Here is an 18,753-nt window from a genome sequence, read left to right on the forward strand (position 1 = left end):
GGCTTCCGGTTTCCTGGCGCCGCTACCGGGGAAGGTCGGAGCCTATTCTAGTTGGAGGAAGAAGTTGGCGTAGGCGTTGTTCTCCACTGAGTAAGGCGGGAGCCAGCGGGCTGGGTGTGAGCGGTGGTGTGGGGTGGGTGGATGGTGATGTGTGCGAGTGTGTAGGGATGGCGGTGTGTGTACGTGTGTGCTGTGGTGCGTGCGTGTGTGCCTGTGTGTGCATTTACACACCTCGAGCTCTCCGATTGTCCATGTCACTGTGCCAGTCGGATCTGCTCCTGCTTTCTCTCACGGCCACGGCGGCTGAAGCAGAGGACCAGGCTGCGGTGATGAGAGGTCAGGGACGGAGTCTGAATGGGAGCTGCCCCTGAGGTCCAGACTTGAGCGCGGGCGCGCATTTGAGCCCGGAGGCGCCTCCCGGGGTCGCCTAGGAGCGCAGCTACTTGTTGAGTCCGTAACTTTCTCAGCGCTCCAGCCGCCGTGAGTGTCGTGGGAGGTGAAGGACAGTGCTCTCTAGGATGTGTCACTAGGATGTGCAGTGTGGGATCTCGTGCTTGCTCAGGCTCCCCGCGTTGGCCGGTGTTCACAAGGAGGGCCTGGAGAAGAGTGCGGGCTTTATCGCTACACATCTGAGATTCAAGAGTGAGTTTACGCTCTCTCCCTCTTTGAGAAACGAGGTTTTAGTTTTAGAATATAGAATTGTCAGTAAGTGAGGTAGGAATAGGTATATTGATGCCTCCACCATTGTGCCCCTTACATTGCCCCCTCCCTTTCCACTTAATAGTCACATGATCGTTTCAGAGACCCTTGACATCTCTCTACAATCACTCCCTTTCTCCAAGATGTTATAACCTCCGGAGGTTTGCGTTTGGGCTTCCAAACTCCGATTTGGTAAATAGGATACTATTTCGAGGAGAACACACATCAGGTGGTCTTTTATCCTTAAAGGCCTTGTTTTCAAAGCAGGGGAAGAATGGAGGTGATAGCTGATTTCTGTTCACTCCTGAGAGTTTCCGTAATGGGAAAGGGATAGCACTTAAAGTTTGCATCTTTGAGAGGTAATGCTTTTCAGGGTGTCCGTGTATGGAGACCGGTAACATTGGCCAGCTCCAGGTGCGCAGTGCTGTGCTTGAACGTGGGGATGTGGCTCTGTGGTATCTCGGTTGGGAGTTTGATTATGTCCCCTTCTGGTTCTCTAGGCATGAACTTTATAGAATGGCATTTGTAAAGCCTGTTAGTGCAGTGCCAGCCCTATGATAAGGGCCTGATGTATTTTGTTGTTGCTTTGCGTGGTCATTTTCAGTTCTTTCTCTTCAGTTTTTTTATAGTACAGAGGCATGCTATAAATAACGCAATTACTGGCTGTATTTTAAAGAAAGTTACTTAATTACAACAACAAAAGAGCTAGGCTTTACAGTGCCCGCTCTAATCTCACCGCTGGGAGGCAGAAATAGGAGGATTCCTGTGTGTTCATGTTCAGCTTAGTCTCTATAGCAAGGTCCAGGCTAGCTGGGTTCCACAGTTGAGACCCTGTCTCAAAAACAACAAGGAAATGAAAATGTGCTAATGTAGAGCAGAGATTTTTATTTTTTAGATGAAAGGGTGATTGTTTCCCATAATTTGTAGACTTCTTTTTCTTGTGAGGTGTGGCTGCCCTCACATGCCTTTGGCCAGAAGACACCTCTGGCATACCCGAGGGCCTTGGGTTACTGTGGATAACATGGATACACAGTAAAGGACTGGGGTCATGAGGGCATGAGATGCTTTCCTTTAGAGAGACAGAGAGAATAGATTAGGGACCTTGGTATGAGGAAATACTTTACCTGAAAAACAACTCTGTCTAAGGGTCAGTAAATATGCCTTTGTATGGCTTTTTGGGTCTTAGGTCATCAGAGACTGGACCTTCCTGATGACACACAAGCCTTAAAATTTCATCTCGGAGTGATCTTTCTTCGACTGGTCTATGCAACACAGAACACCCGACAGGTAGTTACTTTTGTTCAGAATTCTGCGGGTGGGGTTATGTGCACACGAGTGCTGGTGCCGCAGAGACCAGATGGTTAGGATCTACAGGAGCTGGAGTTACAGGCATCGGGAGCTGTCGGGAAACTGAACTCCTGACCTCTGGAAAAGCCATCCCAGCTCTCAGCCGCTGAGCCTTCTCTCCAGCCCCAGCATTTTCTTTTTGTCTTTAGCTCATTTCTCTCGTTTTCCTCCATGCTCACCATATTGTAGTAGATGGTTGGATATCTTTCCACTGCATCTGTGAACCTCAATCTCGATTTGCTTTGTCCACTCATCTCTTGGTGGGGTTGCAAATCATAGCTGTGTAAGCGCTGCTGGAATAAATGCGGACTGTAAGTGTCTCTTGGAGATACTGATTGTATTTCCCTTGTGTCTCTGCTGAGCAGTGGGATTGCTGGATCGTGCCCCAGTTCTAGTTGTAATTGTTTGAGAACTTGCCAAATTGTGTTCCACGATGACTATTGATGTGCATTCCCTCCAGTAATGTGCTTTCTCCTGCACTTTCTCCACATAATATTTCTTTCAGAAAATGGACACTTTTTAAATGTTTATCAATTACATACGTACATAATACATATATATATAATATATACACATATATTACAATTATAATTGTTTTGGCTGCATGTCTGTGTGTGCACCATGTATATGCCTGGTGCCTCAGGAAGCCAAAAGAGGGTGTTGAATCCCCTGAAACTGGAGTGAGAGATAGTTGTGAGCCACCATGTGGGTGCTGGGAACCAAAGCCCACCCTCTCCTAGAGCAAAGCATACTCTAGCCCTGGGCTGTCTTTCCAGCTGTCTGATCATGGGCACTCCTAATAGCCATGAGGAGGCCTCTCTTTGGGACTTTAACCGTATCTCACTGTGCTTATTTTTCATGTACCTCTTATCAGCCATACTGTTGTTCCATGTGAAGAAATGTGTGTTTCTGTGGTCGCCTGTTTCTGAGTGTGTGTCTGTGTCAGGGAATTGTCTGCATTCCTTTGCTGTGCAGTTTAGGTATTAACTGTGTCAGAGGTGTGCTTTGCAAATACTCTCTCCCGTTCTCTAGATTATACCCTACTCTCGATGGTTTCCTCTGCTGTCTGAAGGTTTTAGTTTGATGTAAATCCCATTTGTCGGTTTTCCTTCTGTCGCTTGTTTTAGAGTAACACCCCAAATGTCCAGTGTTGTGGATGATTTCCTGTATAGTTTTTCAAGTAGTGTCAGTTTCGGTTATTAAATTTTAATCTGTTTTGATAATTATATCAGCATGGTGAAGTTGAGAAACCCACTTCTAGAAGTAAAAGTCTTAGGACACCTGAGATAAATTTAAAATTATTTCTGCAAAATAGCCCATAATATGGAAAGAGTGAATCAAATCATACTCACCTATCATGACAGCATGTTTTTCAGCTAATTATCTTCGTCAGGATTCATGGTTATTGGTACAACATAAGCCATGACCATAGAGAGTGAAGGTTCTCAGGAAAGTGCTCCATGGTGTAGGATTCCATTTACTAAAAGTGGGTCCAGACTGCTGAACACTGCCTGAGGATTGCACTGCAGACCTCCTGGCCCTCCAGCCTTGCTGTGCCTCACTCAGCCCTGAGTTTCCAAAGGACGTACAGTTTGGTGCTGTCAGCCTGTCAGCCCTGAAGGTGGGGTTCCAGTAGGAAGACCTGCTCACAGTAGGAGGAGGGACCCGTCTAGGGCTAGCTGGAGCTCAGGATGGAGGATGGGATCCCTTCTGCCGACATCTTCTGGAAGAACGTCAAGGCACACGGGCTTATGCTCCGCACGTCCACGTTGAGCCCTTGCGCAGTGGTTGTCGGGGTTAGGACAGAATCGGCTTTGTGTAGACTCCTGTCTGCTTCTGATTTGTGTGTGGGAGGCCATGAGCCGTGGGGCAGGAGTGTGAGTGGGGATGCTTGGGAAGGAAATCACAGTGTCATAGTCAGTGTGGACATTAAGTGACAGTCCAGTGAAAGGCTTTCTTTCTGTCCCCAGGGAGGATCCTGAAGAAGAATGGCCAGCTCTGGGTCTCAGGACGTGGTCTGTGTAAGTTGACATTCTCTCTCTACACAGGCGGCTTCCAGGTTAGATGACTCTTTGCTGTCTTTCTCTTGTGAAGCTTCCCAAGGACCCGAAATCCTCCAGCCGCGTCCGCCCCTTACAGTGAGGGTTGGAAGGTCAGAGCACTTCCTGTCTGGCCTGTTTCCGGCTGCTTCTGCAGTTTTCTCTGAGTGCATTCCTGCACACCTGCCCTCTCCTGCCTGTGGTCAGGGAGGACTGTGGTTGCAGAGGGGCCACAGTCCCACAGGGAACCAGGGTCTTTGGGGTTTTAGACCGTTGAGGTGATGGTCTCCTTTGAGTGCACTGGGGATCCTGATTGACATCTTTGGTGTTTTCAGGCTGATGACACAGGGTTTGAGAGTGAATGGCCTCGGTGCATGTGTGTGACGAGATGACCTGCTTGAGGGACTTTAAGAGAGAGTTCAGGGATGAGAGGGAAGGTCATCCAGGCTGTGATTGGGACGGGACTGTAGTCTCTAGCATTCAGGAAGCCTGAGACATCTGCACTATCTTGGTAGAATGTAGTTTTTTGATTTTAAGGGAAAAACCCCTTAAACCTAATATGCCAGTAATATGGACTCTTATGTAGTTTATAAAAATCATGCTGATGACAAAATGAAATCAATATGCTATCTCCTGATGCCACAACAAACCCAGGGACTCACACTGGTTCTTAGGTCTTTTACACTGAGCCTGGTGACAGTTCTCTTTTGTGTTGTAACTGGAAGGTGCGGATGGAATGGAAGCGCACCTCTATTGGATGTGTGGGGGGATGGAATGGAAGCGCACCTCTATTGGATGTGTAGGGGGATGGAATGGAAGCGCACCTCTATTGGATGTGTGGGGGGATGGAATGGAAGCGCACCTCTATTGGATGTGTAGGGGGATGGAATGGAAGCGCACCTCTATTGGATGTGTAGGGGGGATGGAATGGAAGTGCACCTCTATTGGGTGTGTAGGGGGATGGAATGGAAGTGCACCTCTATTGGATGTGTAGGGGGATGGAATGGAAGCGCACCTCTATTGGATGTGTAGGGGGATGGAATGGAAGCGCACCTCTATTGGATGTGTAGGGGGATGGAATGGAAGCACACCTCTATTGGATGTGTAGGGGGATGGAATAGAAGCGCACCTCTATTGGATGTGTAGGGGGGATGGAATGGAAGCGCACCTCTATTGGATGTGTAGGCCACACTCCTCCTTTCCTGGGGGAGCTTGTGCAGTCAGGTGCCTTGAGCATCTCCATGTGGCTCCTCCCACCTTTGAGTCCTTTCCCTTCTCTTTTTTCATCTTGAATGCTTCCCCAGTTTGACTCTACTTGTGTTTGTGGTTTCAGGGGTCAGTGACATTTAGGGATGTGGCTGTTGTCTTCTCTCAGGAGGAGTGGGCCTGCCTGGATGCTGCTCAGAGGATCTTATACAGGGACATGATGTTGGAGACCTACAGAAACCTCCTCACAGTGGGTAAGGTGTCCTCTAAACTGTTGGCTTTCCTCCCTCTGAATGAGAAGACAGGGCCATCTTTCCTGTGCTAGCTGAAGCTGGGCCTGGTGGCCCATGCCTGTCATTCCTTCACTCAGAAGCCCGAGACAGGAAGATGGCTGTGAGTTCAGGTTCACCCTCAGATACATATTGAGTTTCAGGGTAGCCTTTTCTACAGGATGAGGCCAGGTTTCAAACCAAACAGAGCAAATAAGGAAATAAATCAATAAATGAAATTAAGGACTACAGAGATTTTTGTTTACGAGAACTGACTGCTCTTGCAGGGGACCCAGCCCAACAAGGTAGCTCTCAGCCCTCTGTAACTCCAGCTGCAGGGATTCTGAAGGCCTCTTCTGGCCTCCGTCTCCATCATGCATGCATATGGTGCTCAGCCATGCATGTGGGCAGACACATGGGCCTAAAATAAAATTAATTTTAATCAATAGAATTTTAAAGAAGAAGCTGAGTTCCTCCTTCTTAAAGGAGTAAAGTGGGATTTCCTTGGTTTAAAAACCCCTGCCTTCGGTCCACACCTTAGATATTCTCTCAATGAGCTCTGGGTTCACAGAGACCCTCTCTCTAAAAACAAAGTGGGGAGCAGTCAAAGTAAACCTGCTCTCTGGCCTGTGCACACACCCATGCTTGCATGCCTACACACTCTTGTACACACACCCTCTTAAGGGCATACATACACTGCACATGTGTGCATACAGAATCAAATACAAGAGCTGTTATAATTTACTTCCTAATGAGTCAGTAGAAACAATTCAGAGCAGAAGTGGACACATTCTATTTCCCTTAGTGAATACTTCCTTTTCCTGCTTTGTGGTGGAAGTTTCAAACTCTGAATTTTTCATTTTTGTCTATTAAATCTGTTACAATGAGGTGTTAATGTGAATGAAGCCATAATTAACGATAATGATAACAGTGTTCTTGCCTGGGGATGTTGCACTTGTCCAGCATGCTCAAGGTCCTAGTTCCGTCCCCAGCATTACTACGTAATAAATGGAAATGAAGAAAAATGATGTTTAATGTCAGTCACACAGCATTCAAGGTATTGACTATACTATTTCATCTTAGCATCACCCCTATCCAATAGATGGCACCAATTCAATCTAAGTTATTATTATTGCTATTGTTGTTGTTATTAACTGCTTTTTTGTAGCTCAGAGTGGCTTTGGACCTGTCATGAAGCCAACCGTGAGCTTCTCATCTGCCTGCTTCCACTCCTCAGGTGTTGTGATTACATGTGTGCCACCCTTTCCTGTTTTCAGATGGGAAAATTGTACATAGCTTCTTATGGGACTTGCCTAAACTAATGGCCCATTATTCCTGAGCTGCAGAGATGGGGTTTACACTGGACAGTGTAGCCTTAGTGTTCATGTTCTTACCCACTATGTATACTCTCTCCTTATGTGAAAAGACCCTGACTGCATTTAACCCCCCCCCCCCCTTTTTTTTTTCTGAAACAAGGGTCTTGCTAGGCAGCCCAGACTGGCCTGGCTCATTCCCCAGCTGCTTGGCTTACAGGCATGATCCACTATACTGAACTATAGAGACCTTTTTTAATAAATAAGTCTGTATTTTTAAAAATCTGCATAGGCAACTCATGGTGGCACCTGTCTTTAATCCCAGCACTTGGGTGGCAGAGGCAGGCAGATCAAGAAAGTTGCCGGACAGCCTGGTCTACAGATTGTGTTCCGGGACATCCTGGGGATAACAAGAGAGACTGAGTCAAAAAAAGAAAGTCTCCACATGTTTCATTTTTCCTTTCTTTTAAGTGGGAAGTTCCATTTCCAAACCCGATCTGATCACCTTATTGGAGCAGGAGAGAGAGCCCTGGATGGCTGTGACGGAAGAAGCAGACAGGCCCAGCCCAGGTGAGTAAGAGGAAGGCAGGGCTGCAGCATTGCCATCTCAGCGTGTGGTCGGAGAGGTCCCCACGCCTGACCCAGGGTTGACACACTTCCTTCAGAGCGCCAGGGCCTGTGGAAGAACGTGCCTGAGACCTGGGAAGGAAGTCAAGGTCATAGCTAAAGCTGCCACAGGGGCTGCTAGTTCATGAGTCACTAAGTTGTTTTCCCCTCTTCCGTCGTACTGAAGCAGTTACCCTCTTTCTATCATTTTAAATGTATTTTATTATTGGTTGTGTGTGTGCGGGTGTGTGCAGGTACCCAAAGGGGCCATAAGAGAGCGTCAGATCCCCTGGGGCTGGAGTTACATACAGGTGGCTGATATAACTGCTCTCAAACCCAGGTCCTCTGGAAGAGCAGTCAGTCTCTTAACTGCTGATCCAACTATGGACATGTGGAACACCAGTGAAAGCCGTAACATGGTGATGCATTGTAGCATGAAGAATAAAAACCCAGAGACAGAAGTTTGGGGTTCATCCTGAAAAGCAGAAAAGCAGAGCAGCCAAGCCACTAGAGAAGTCTTACTTCTGCCAAGGCTGGGCGACTCTAAACTAAGCAGACTAAGCCTCTCTCTTCTTGCATTTTATATTCTGTCTAGCGCTGGGATTAAAGGCGTGTGGCTCCCTAGTACTGGGATTAAAGGTGAGGCACCACCTGGATCTATTTCTGCATTGATCTTGTGTAGTCTAGGGTGGCCTGGAATTCATAGGGAACCATCTGCCTCCATCTCCCAAATCCTGGGATTAAAGGTGTGTGTCATCATTGCCTGACTCCTAGTGGCTGCACCTTTGCCTCTGGTCTTCAGGCAAGACTTATTTATCAGAATACAAATAATGTACCACTATAAGGCATAGCACATATTTTAATTGTATATCTTCATAGTGACTCTGATCAGGGTGTGATGGTGTAGCCTATGCTCTCAACTACAGCACTGGGGAAGTTGAAAAGGCAGATCCTTTGTCTTGCTAACACTCAACCTAGTTTACCTGTCAAGCTCCAGACCAATGAGAGACCCTGATTCAAAAAGAGTACTTGGACAAGCCAGGGAAACAACATGTGAGTGTGTACACAACACAGCCTTCTACATAGCTTGGCATGGGACTGTGGTGGCTCTTCCTGGTTGTCACTTGACCACATCTGGAACTAACTAAAACTCAAGCAGCTGGGTACACCTCTGAGAGACTTTTCTTAGTTAAGTCATTTGTAGTGGGTAGACCCATCTATTTCTGAGGTGGGACAATCCATCTTAAATCTTGCCCCATCATTTGGTGACATGCTGTAAAAAGGATGCGGAAGAAGGAATCTGTTGCCTTTTGTCTGCTTTCCCTCACTCTGATGGCAAGTCCATTCCTTCACTGGCACGGGGGCCTACTTCTTTTTTTTTTTTTTTTTGGTTGGCCTACTTCTTTAGAATCTAGCCTGTACCGAAAACCAGCTGAGACATCCAGCCTCATGGAGTAAACAAGCACTGGGTTCTTGGACTTTGTATTGCTAGACAGCCATTGTTGGACTAGCTGGATCACAGCCTGTAAGCCACTCTCATAAATCTCACATATATAAAATGAACAGTTCTGTTCATCTAGAGAACCCTGTCTAATATAAGGCGCACACACACACACACACACACACACACACACACACACGTAATACCAGGGTTTGGGAGGTGGAAGCAGGAAGATCAGAACTTCATGGTTATCCTCAGCTAGTACTGAGTTTGAAGCCAACCTAGGCTACTTTGAGACCATCTCAAAACATAGAGGAGCCAGAGAGATGGTGCAGTGATTAAGAGTACTTGCTACTCTTACAGAAGACCACGTTTTGTTTCCAATACCCAACATTCACATGGAGACTTGCAAATGCCTGTAACTCCAATTCCAAAGGATCTGATGTTCTTTTTTGACTTCATTGGGTACCAGGCATGCAAATTGTATACATACATACATACATACATACATACATGCCCGTATAATGAGAGCCTTTGGGGTCCAGCCGCGTGACCCTCTTAGGATTCAGAAGGGTGTAACAGCAAGTGAAGGGTCGTAGAATATCTGAGGGTAAAATAATTCTCTCACTGTGTGCTTTTCCGAATCTTCTCTTTATTCTGCCACTCTGCAAAGTTTTCAGTTAATAGACATCACACACAATCAGCAATTCTCTGGCAATAGCAAGGTTACAAGGCTTGACTTTCTTAGGTCATAAAACAGATAAGGGCTGATCGATGCTAATAACTGTCAGCTTCCTCTATGGCTCAGGGGAAGCGTGGCTTATAAAAAGCCCTGGCAACTCTAAGAGGGGAAAAGGTCAATTAAGAAGTGAGCTTTAAATTCTAAGAAGGAAAAAAGAGATGTCACAGATGCCGTGGCACAGATGTGGGTTCACATGGGTTCATTGAAAGAAAACTCAGAAACTTGATAATGAACTTAGTTTCTATTGCTGTGAAGAGACATTATGGCCACAGCAACTCATAAAGGAAAATATTTAAGTGAGTTGGTGGCTCACAGGTTCCGAGGTTCAGTCCATTATCATAATGGGACATCGCCGCTGGGCGAATGGCAGCATGCAGGCAGACATATGAACTTAGAGGTAAAGGAGAATTCTACATCTTGCAGGCAACAGGAAGTGAGCTGAGACACGGGGTGTGTCTTGAGCATAAATGAGACCTCACAGCCCACTCACACAGTGACATACTTCCTCCAACAAGGCCATACCCACTTCAACAAAGTCATACCTCCAAATAGTGCTACTCCCATTGGGTAACAACTACTTTGACACTACCACAAGTGGGTTATTGATTATTGTGAGTTGATTTAGTATCCACCTTTTTTGCTGAATATGTTTGTCAGCTGTAGGAGTTTCCTAGTGGAGTCTTGAGGGTCACTTATGTATACTGTTGTATCATCTGCAAATTGATATACTCTGACCTTGTCAGTTTGTAAGCCCATGTTCACCTTCAATTGTTTTATTGCTCTGGCTAAGACTTCAAGTACTCTATTAAATAACTATGGAGAGAGTAGACAACCTTGTCTTGTTCTGGACTTTGTGGAATTGCTTTGAATTTCTTTGTATTTAAGTTGATGCTGGCCATGGACTTGCTGTACACTGCTTTCATTGTGTTGAAATAACATCCTTTGTATCCCTAGTCTCTCCAGGATTCATTCATTCTCTCTCTCTTTCTTTCTCTCTCTCTTTATGATTTTTTGAAATGGGGTTTCTCTGTGTAACAGCTCTAGCTGTCCTGGAACTATCCCTGAGGACCCAGTGGGCCTTGAACTTAGAGATCTGCCTGTCTCTGCCTCCCAAGTGCTGGAATTAAAGGTGTGCACTACCACGTGGTCCTCCAGGACTCTTATCATCAAGCTGTGTTGAATGTTGTCAAAGGCCTTTTCCACAGATAATGAGATGATTGTGTGGCTTTTGTCTTTCAGTTTGTTTTTATGGTGGGATTGCACTTACCAATTTACGGATTTTGATTCATCTCTGCATCTCTGGGATAAAGTCTACATCATGGTGGATGATCTTGTTGATGTGTTCTTGATTCATTTTGCAAGTATTTTATTGAGAACTTTTGCTTCTGTATTCATCAAGGAAATTGGTCTGTAGGTTTCTTTGTTGTGTTTTTATGTGGTTTGGGTATTAGGGTGCCTGTAGCCTCAAGAAAAGAATTGGACAATGTTCCTTCTATGTCTGTTTTGAGGACTAAATTGAGTATTGGCCTGACCTCTTTGAAAGTCTGGTAGAACTGTACACTAAAACCTTAAGCCTTTTTGGGTTGGGGATCTTTTAATTACTGATTATGGAGATTATAGAGCCGGGTGGTGATGGCGCATGCCTTTAATCCCAGCATTTAGGATGCAGAGGCAGGCGAATTTCTGTGAGTTCGAGGCCAGCCTGGTCTACAAGAACTAGTTCCAGAACAGGCTCCAAAGCTACAGAGAAACCCTGTCTTGAAAAAAACCTAATAAATAAACAAACAAACAAACAAATAAATAGAGATTATAGGTCTGTGTAAATTGTTTACCTCATCTTGTTTTAACTTTGGTAACTGGTATGTATTGGGAAACTGACCCATTTCTTTTTTCATATTTGGTCAAGTAATGCTTTTATCTTATGTCCCACTGATTCTCTGAATTTCCTGTCGGTTGTTAGTTCTCCTGTTATCTCTAATATTGTTCATTGGATCTCCTTTCTCTGCCGTTTAGGTAATTAGAATAACGAGTTGCAGTCTTCCTATTTTCTCAGGAGCCAGCTCTGCTTCGTTGTGCATATTTTCTTATACTCACTGTTTCTATTTTACTGAGTTAATTATTTCTTAATTTTTTTCTCTTTTATTCTAGAGTTTTCTGCTGTGGTATTAAGTTAGAGTATGAGATCCTCTCCAATTTCTTTATGTTGGTACATAGCTGTATGACCTTTTAATATTCTTTCTTTGTCCTATACATTTAATGTCTTTTTATGTCCTAAGAGGACTTTCTTTTCTGGCTCAGATTATTTGGTGTTCATTATGCTTCTTGTGCCCTATTTAGGTATTACATTCTTTACATTAGGGAACTTTTCTTCTGTGATTTTGTTGGAAATATTTCCTGTGCCTTTGACCCGGCTCTCTTTTCCTCCTCTGTTCTTATTCCTAGATTTGTTCTTTTCATGGTGTCCCAGATTTCTTGGATAATTTGTGCAGGAATGTTTTTAGCTTTATCATTTTCTTTAACTTAGCTGTCCATTTCTTCTATCATGTCTTCAATGCCTGGCATTCACTCTCCCATCTCTTGTATTCTGTTCATGAGACTTGCTTCATAGGTTTCCTTTTTAGTCTCGAAACTTTTCCAGATTCCCTCAGCTTGGTTTTCTTTACCAATTCTGTTTCTACGTTTAGGTCTTGGACTGTTTGATTCATTTCCTTCCACTGTTTGTCTTTTCATAGATTTCTTTTTTTTTTTTTCTTAATTTTCAAGACAGGGTTTCTCCGTAGTTTTTGGTTCCTGTCCTGGAACTAGCTCTTGTAGACCAGGCTGGCCACAAACTCACAAAGATCTGCCTGCCTCTGACTCCTGAGTGCTGGGATTAAAGGCATGCGCCACCACCATCTGGCTTTCATAGATTTCTTTAAGGCATTTCTTCATTTCCTGTTTAACGACCTCTATCATATTCATAAATATCAAATTGATATTCATATACATAAATTCATTGTAATGGCTTTTACGGGGGATATGTTATCGTACTCAGCGCCTGCTGTAGTAGGGATGTTGAATCTAGTGCAGACAAACTGCTATGGCTGTTGTGTTTTTACGCTGGCATCTAGGCATCTGAGTTTGGGAAGAGTGTAACTCTAGGTGCTGATATCTGGTCTCATCTTTGTTGGGTGAGTGTTTTGTTTCTTGGCTTTTGTTGCCTTCTCTGGTTCTTAGGAGTGTATGGTAGCTGTATGTTGTTGGTAGGGAATTCTTGTGGGATCCTGATAGGTGTGGCCACTGGGGCTCCAGGTAAAATTTGTTTCTATGTCTTGGAAGCTGGCACTTAGAAATGGGGATGGAGGTTGTCAAAGCGTCCCACAGGAGGGAAGAAAGCAGACATTCCACTAGGATCTGCTGAGTCCCCTAGGAAAGAGGTCAGAGAGTAAGGAGATACCACAGGAAGTAGTTTCACTATCTAATTCAAGCTGTCTTGGAAGTCATGATGCTGTTACTTCTGGCTGCCTGTTAATGGAATTATTACCATTGTGCACCACCTCCACCATCACCTCCACCATCACCTCCACCACCACCACCACCTCCACCATCACCTACACCACCACTTCCACCTCCACCACCACCTCCACCACCTCCACCTCCACCACCTCCACCTCCACCACCTCCACCTCCACCTCCACCATCACCTCCACCACCACCTTCACCTCCACCACCACCTCCACCTCCACCATCACCTCCACCACCTCCACCTCCACCACCACCATCACCTCCACCACCACCTCCACCACCACCTCCACCACCACCACCTCCACCTCCACCTCCACCACCACCATCACCTCCACCACCTCCACCTCCACCTCCACCACCACCTCCACCACCTCCACCTCTACCTCCACCACCACCACCATCACCTCCACCACCATCACATCCACCTCCACCACCACCACCTCCACCACCACCACCACCACCACCACCTCCACCACCACCACCACCACCACCACCTCCACCACCACCACCACCACCACCACCTCCACTTCCACCACCACCTCCACCACCACCACCTCCACCTCCACCACCACCATCACCTCCACCACCTCCACCTCCACCACCACCTCCACCACCTCCACCTCCACCTCCACCACCACCACCTCTACCACCACCACCTCCACCACCACCACCTCCACCACCTCCACCTCCACCTCCACCACCACCTCCACCTCCACCTCCACCACCTCCACCACCACCTCCACCACCTCCACCTCTACCTCCACCACCTCCACCACCACCACCACTACCACCACCTCCACCACCTCCACCACCACCTCCTCCACCTCCACCATCACCTCCACCACCTCCTCCACCTCCACCACCACCACTGATCTTTACTCACTTTCTTTTTTAAATAATTCCAGGCCCTGACTAGTTTTCTTAATGCACGACAGATACTTGCTATTGTGTAGTATATTACTTTCATTGTTATTTATTTCAAAAACCTTCACCAAAGCATGTGTATCTCCTGTAGTATGCATAAAGGCATGTAAAATTATTTCAGTACAGTTTGTTTTAATCTCATTAAGCAGACATGCCTTCCTGTTTCCACCCTATTCTACTGTGACGAGTACTGTCTCACATAAACTTTTGTTACTGCTGCTCAGAAAATATTTTAGAGTTGGGCCATCGATAAAATGGACTTTTTTATGTGTTTGTGTCGTGGGAAACTAAAATATTCTTGCTTTTTCATTTTCTTTCAGATTTGGACTCAAATTCTGAAGCTCAAAAAATATCTCCAGACAATCATAGTATAAATCTACCCAAAGAGAGCATAAAGCATATAAGTAAAACTTTTGACCTCCAGGGCTCCAGTTTTAGTAATGGCCCCAACTGTAGTACATTCAAGGAACTACAGAGTCGTCAAAAGGGAAATGCTGACCAAACGATTAGTAACAGGGAAAAACTACCTCTTTACACCAGCCAGACTCTTCCTCACGACGCCGACAAAGTGTTTGAATGTCAAGAGTGTGGGGAGTGCTTTGGTAGCTCCAGTCTTGTTCAGCATCAGACCAGTCACGCTGGAGAGGAAGGTGCGAAGGCCTTGAAACCCCAACAGCTCACGAGACCTCAGAAGTCCCACAGTGCTGAGAGACATTTCAGATGCGAGGAATGTGGCGAGTCTTTCAAGCATCTCTCCATGCTTCTTCAACATACGCGCATTCATGCTGCTGTGAAAACCTTTGAATGCAAAGAGTGTGGGAAAGCCTTTAATCACCCCTCAAACCTCATGCAGCATCAGAAAAGTCACTCTGGCGAGAGACCGGGCCAGTGTAAGGAGTGTGAGAAGGCCCGCGCTGTTGTAGCACAGCTCACCACTCAGACCCAGAACAGCCACACTGGAGAGAAGTCATCTCAGTGTAAGCAGTGCGGCACGACGGTCAGTACTGGCTCATACCTTGTGACACACCAGAGTGTTCACACTGGTGAGAAATCCTCTGAGTGTAAAGTCTGTGAGAAGGCTTCTCGGCTTCAGTCGTACCTGTCTGAGCATCAGAAAACTCACACTGATGAGAAGCCTTTCAAGTGTAAGCTGTGTGGGTCAGCCTTCAGACGTAAGTACCACCTTACTGAGCATCAGGGTATCCATAGTGATGTGAAACCCTATCAGTGCAAGGAATGTGGGAAGTTCTTCCGCCGACGGTCAAATTTCACTGTGCATCAGAGTATTCACACTAACATGAAACCCTTCAAGTGTAAACTGTGTGGCTCAGCCTTCAGACTTCAGTCCCTGCTTACTCAACATCAGAGAATCCATACTGATGAGAAACCCTATCAGTGCAATGAATGTGGGAAACACTTCCGTCGACGTTCAAATTTCACTGAGCATCAGAGTATTCACACCGGAAAGAAACCCTTTGAGTGTAAGGAATGTGGGAAAGTCTTTAGGCTTAATACACATCTCATTCGCCACCAGAGATTTCATAGTGGTGAGAGATCTTTTGAATGTAAGGAGTGTGGAGAGGCCTTTCGGCTTCTCGCCCATCTTAAGAGCCATCAAATAATTCATTCAAGTGAAAAATTATATGAGTGCAAGGAATGTGGGAAGTCCTTCAAGCGTGTCTCCACCCTTGTTCAACATAGGATCACTCATATTGGTGTGAAGCCATTTCAGTGTAAAGAGTGTGGGAAAGCCTTTAATCGTCGCTCAAACCTCACGCAACATCAGAAGACTCACTCTGGTGAGAGACCCTTTCAGTGCAAGGATTGTGGGAAGTCCTTCTCTGTTCTGACACAGCTCACTCGGCACAAGAGCATTCATACTGGAAAGAAATCATTTAAATGTGAGCAGTGTGGGTCAGCCTTCAGACTTCATTACCAACTTACTCAGCATCAGAAAATTCATACCGACGTGAAACCTTATCAGTGCAAGGTATGCGGAAAGGGCTTTGTTCGCGGTACAGGCCTTAGAATTCATGAGAAAACCCACAGTGATGAGAAGCCCTTTAAATGTAAGGAATGTGGGAAGGCCTTCCGAATTCAGTCTGAACTTACTCAGCATCAGAGAACTCATACCGACATGAAACCCTATCAGTGCAAGGTATGTGGAAAAGGCTTTGTTCGCGGTAGAGGACTTCGAATTCATCAGAGAATCCACACTGGTGAGAAGCCCTTTAAATGTTCGGAATGTGGGGAAGCCTTTCGATATGACTACCAATTTCTCGGACATTTTAGAATGCATTCTGGCAAGAATCCTTACGAATGTAAAGAATGTGGGAAGTTCTTTACTCGTAGTGAATACCTTAAAACACATCAGAAAATCCACACTGGTGAAAAACCTTAGCAATGTTAAAAATGTGGAAAGGCCTTTAGTTGAAAATGAAACTTTGTTTGGCATGCTAATGTTCATATTAGTAAAAAACTTTATGGATGTAAAGAATGTGGAAAGGCCTTTAGTAATAAGTCTATGCTAATTGTTGATCAGAGAATTCATGCTGGTGAGACACCGTATGAATGGAAGAAATGTGGAGAAATGTTTAGATTGAGTTCAGCCGTCACTGCATGGTGAGGTACCTGTCATTGGAAAGAATGTGGAAAGGCTTCAGTTGGAGCTCAGACCTTCAACATAAAAGATTCCATGCTGATGTGAAACCCTATGAATTCAAAGAATGTGGGATTATTTATAGAATCAGCTCAGCTCTTAAAGCTCATCAGAGAATCCTTATTGGTCTGAAACATTATGAATTAAAGAGTGGGAAAGCCTTTATTGGAAATGGTGAGCTTATACAACATCATAAATCATAACATCAGAAAATGTATAATCTTCAGGAGTCTTATGCATGTAAGGAAGGTGGACAATCCTTTGTATGGAAATGTTACTGAACTCATAATTCCAAGACGATGACTGAAAAGAATGTGGAAAGAACTTTAATTTGTCCTGGAATTGGTCGATGTCAGAGTATTCATATATTCTTGATGTCGAGGATTTCTTTGCCAATGAGAACGTGGGAAGTCTGTGGTTCGTAGGGGATATTCTGTTGAGAATGTGTATAAATGTCAGAAGTAATAGGGTAGCCATCATGTTCTTGATTTAGTCTCCTCTTATTAATTGGATGAACATAATTTCTCCAACACTACTCACCAAGGACAGTGAGCATAGGGAAACAGTTACTGGAACTGGGTTTATCTGAGGCACCTTTTCACCATTAATGTTCCGTGACTCCTGTCATGTTAGACTGATCATTTACTGTGGATTATGTTTATTTGTTTTGTTTTTTTAGAGGCAGGGTTGCTCTGTGTAGCCCTGGCTGTCCTGGAACTTGCTCTGTAGACCATATTGGCCTTGAGCTCAGAGATGCGCCTGCCTCTGCCTCCCCAGTGCTGGGATTAAAGGCGTGCACCACCACTGCCACCTGACATTTACTTCTTGTTTATGTATAATTTGTTAATTGTGAACACTGTACCAGCCAAAGTTGTGGGGAAAGGGATTCTAATAAATAACAAAATTCTTTTTTTAAAAAATATTTATTTATTTATTATGTATGCAATATTTTGTCTGTGTCTATGCCTGCAGGCCAGAAGAGGGCACCAGACCTCATTACAGATGGTTGTGAGCCACCATGTGGTTGCCGGGAATTGAACTCAGGCCCTTTGGAAGAGCAGGCAGTGCTCTTAACCTCTGAGCCATCTCTCCAGCCCAATAACAAAATTCTTGAGAGAATATTCGGCTCATTCCAGTGTTCTGTTAAGTATCTTTTACATTGTTCCCCCTTTTATTGGCATTGTTGTAACTCATATGAAAGACAAAATTGTATTGCAGATAGTTTAGTAAAAACATCATGTATTCGTCCACTATTAAGTAACATCATTCTGGATAAAATCTGGTGGATGAAAAGGAATGTGAAAGGATTTTCATTGAGAATCCATTTAATATCTGTGTGGAGATGTTCTAAACACAGCTGTTAAGTAGTTTTAAAAGGCGTTAAACCCATAACTATTTTAAAGGGTAATACCCTGAAATTTATGCTCTTTGCCCAGATGTTAAGATAAACTATACATTTATAGCAGGACAAGAATTTGTCTTTGATGAAGAATATTGTGGGAAATTACCCAAATTATTCTCAAAACCTGAGGTCAAGATGCCCCTGCTAATTAATTTATCTTGACTTAAATTACCTGCATGTATAAATGCCCCCCTCCAGGTAAGGCCTTGTCAGTCCTCCAGGAAGATGATGCTTATCTTGGCTTCTGTTAATCTGCCTGCTTGGGCAGAAGCTCCCCAGTTCAGCTGCTGAGCGGGATAACAGGATGTGGGTTTTTCTCTAAATGCCTTGGGTCCAAAATACCTGAGTGAAGTCCCAGCTAACTGAAATAGACTTTGAGTTGACTATGAACTATGTCTGAAGGGATCCCCATAAAAAAAAAATAATAACAAAAAGCCAAATTGGATCCACTTATAATATCAACACAGTTTGGTATGCTCACCTAGATTCAAAATTGTTAATGATTTCCTATATCCATCCTGTAGATAGATAGATAGATAGATAGATAGATAGATAGATAGATAGATAAGTATACGTATTTGGGGCTATGCTGTTAATACATT

At 44.8% G+C, this 18,753-nt stretch overlaps 1 protein-coding gene across 5 annotated transcripts; it reads left to right on the forward strand.

Annotated features, from left to right (window-relative positions):
• Window positions 1–28: 28 nt before the first annotated feature.
• Window positions 29–17,754, forward strand: LOC121450224 (zinc finger protein 60-like). Of its 5 annotated transcripts, none has more exons than XM_041655070.1 (6): window positions 168–642; window positions 1,886–1,986; window positions 4,017–4,067; window positions 5,419–5,545; window positions 7,345–7,443; window positions 14,411–17,754. In XM_041655070.1, exons 3-6 carry the CDS (start codon window positions 4,035–4,037, stop codon window positions 16,489–16,491), a joined length of 2,340 nt encoding a protein of 779 aa, XP_041511004.1. In that variant the 5' UTR covers window positions 168–642; window positions 1,886–1,986; window positions 4,017–4,034; the 3' UTR covers window positions 16,492–17,754. The 5 variants fall into 5 exon arrangements, with proteins under 5 accessions (XP_041511006.1, XP_041511004.1, XP_041511007.1 ...); XM_041655071.1 differs by lacking the exon at window positions 1,886–1,986 and adding an exon at window positions 3,423–3,667 and having other exon boundaries at window positions 617–642; XM_041655072.1 differs by lacking the exons at window positions 168–642; window positions 1,886–1,986 and adding an exon at window positions 29–90.
• The last annotated feature ends 999 nt before the right edge of the window (window positions 17,755–18,753 follow it).

This window comes from Microtus oregoni, unplaced genomic scaffold, assembly GCF_018167655.1.
Source record: "Microtus oregoni isolate MIOR12 unplaced genomic scaffold, Mior012 000006F_ref0000085, whole genome shotgun sequence".
Taxonomy (NCBI): domain Eukaryota; kingdom Metazoa; phylum Chordata; class Mammalia; order Rodentia; family Cricetidae; genus Microtus; species Microtus oregoni.

What these genes read in the sequence shown, in the direction of transcription:
- LOC121450224 (XM_041655072.1), top strand. Translation starts at nt 4,035, where the DNA reads ATGGCCAGCTCTGGGTCTCAGGACGTGGTCTGT. An exon ending in GGTCTCAGGACGTGGTCTGT is followed by an intron (nt 4,068 to 5,418) that starts GTAAGTTGACAT and finishes TTGTGGTTTCAG; the next exon opens with GGGTCAGTGACATTTAGGGA. An exon ending in AGCAGACAGGCCCAGCCCAG is followed by an intron (nt 7,444 to 14,410) that starts GTGAGTAAGAGG and finishes ATTTTCTTTCAG; the next exon opens with ATTTGGACTCAAATTCTGAA.